This window comes from Cynoglossus semilaevis, unplaced genomic scaffold (assembly GCF_000523025.1).
Source record: "Cynoglossus semilaevis isolate Cse_v1.0 unplaced genomic scaffold, Cse_v1.0 C18639942, whole genome shotgun sequence".
NCBI lineage: Eukaryota > Metazoa > Chordata > Actinopteri > Pleuronectiformes > Cynoglossidae > Cynoglossus > Cynoglossus semilaevis.
Genome location: NW_007598367.1, coordinates 1 through 372, shown reverse-complemented (window position 1 = coordinate 372; position 372 = coordinate 1). Strand labels below are relative to the sequence as shown.

The 372-nt window shown below is 50.0% G+C and overlaps 1 protein-coding gene across 1 annotated transcript; it reads right to left on the bottom strand.

Moving 5' to 3' along the window:
* Positions 1-25: 25 nt before the first annotated feature.
* LOC103399786 (retinal guanylyl cyclase 2-like) lies at positions 26-368 on the bottom strand (the record flags this gene model as incomplete). Its single annotated transcript, XM_008338410.2, has 2 exons — positions 26-225; positions 306-368. Coding segments are annotated over 2 exons (263 nt in total), but the record flags the coding sequence as incomplete, so codon positions are not given.
* Between the last annotated feature and the right edge of the window lie 4 nt (positions 369-372).

The window sequence follows — 372 nt, the reverse complement described above, 5'->3', positions numbered from 1 at the left end:
CCATTATTAACACAACAGTAATAACTGGTGGTTTGTGGTGGACCGTCCACCTGAATGCAGGCCGATGCGGATCCTGACTTTCAGCTCCGGCATGTGCCTCATCTTGAAGGTCCCGATGCAGTGGAGGATGTCCAGGGACATGTTGGCCATCTCAGCCGCGTGACGGTTGCCGTTCCTGGCAGGAACCCCTGAAGCCACCATGTAGGCATCGCCGATAGTTTCCACCTGAGAAACAAGAGAAGGAAGTTGAAAGATATTCACGATAGAAAAGAAAAAAAAAGAAATAAAATTCTTCCAGCTCTCACCTTGTAGACGTCGTGCAGCCCAATGATGGCATCAAAGCACGTGTAGAGGTCGTTGAGAAGGTCGACC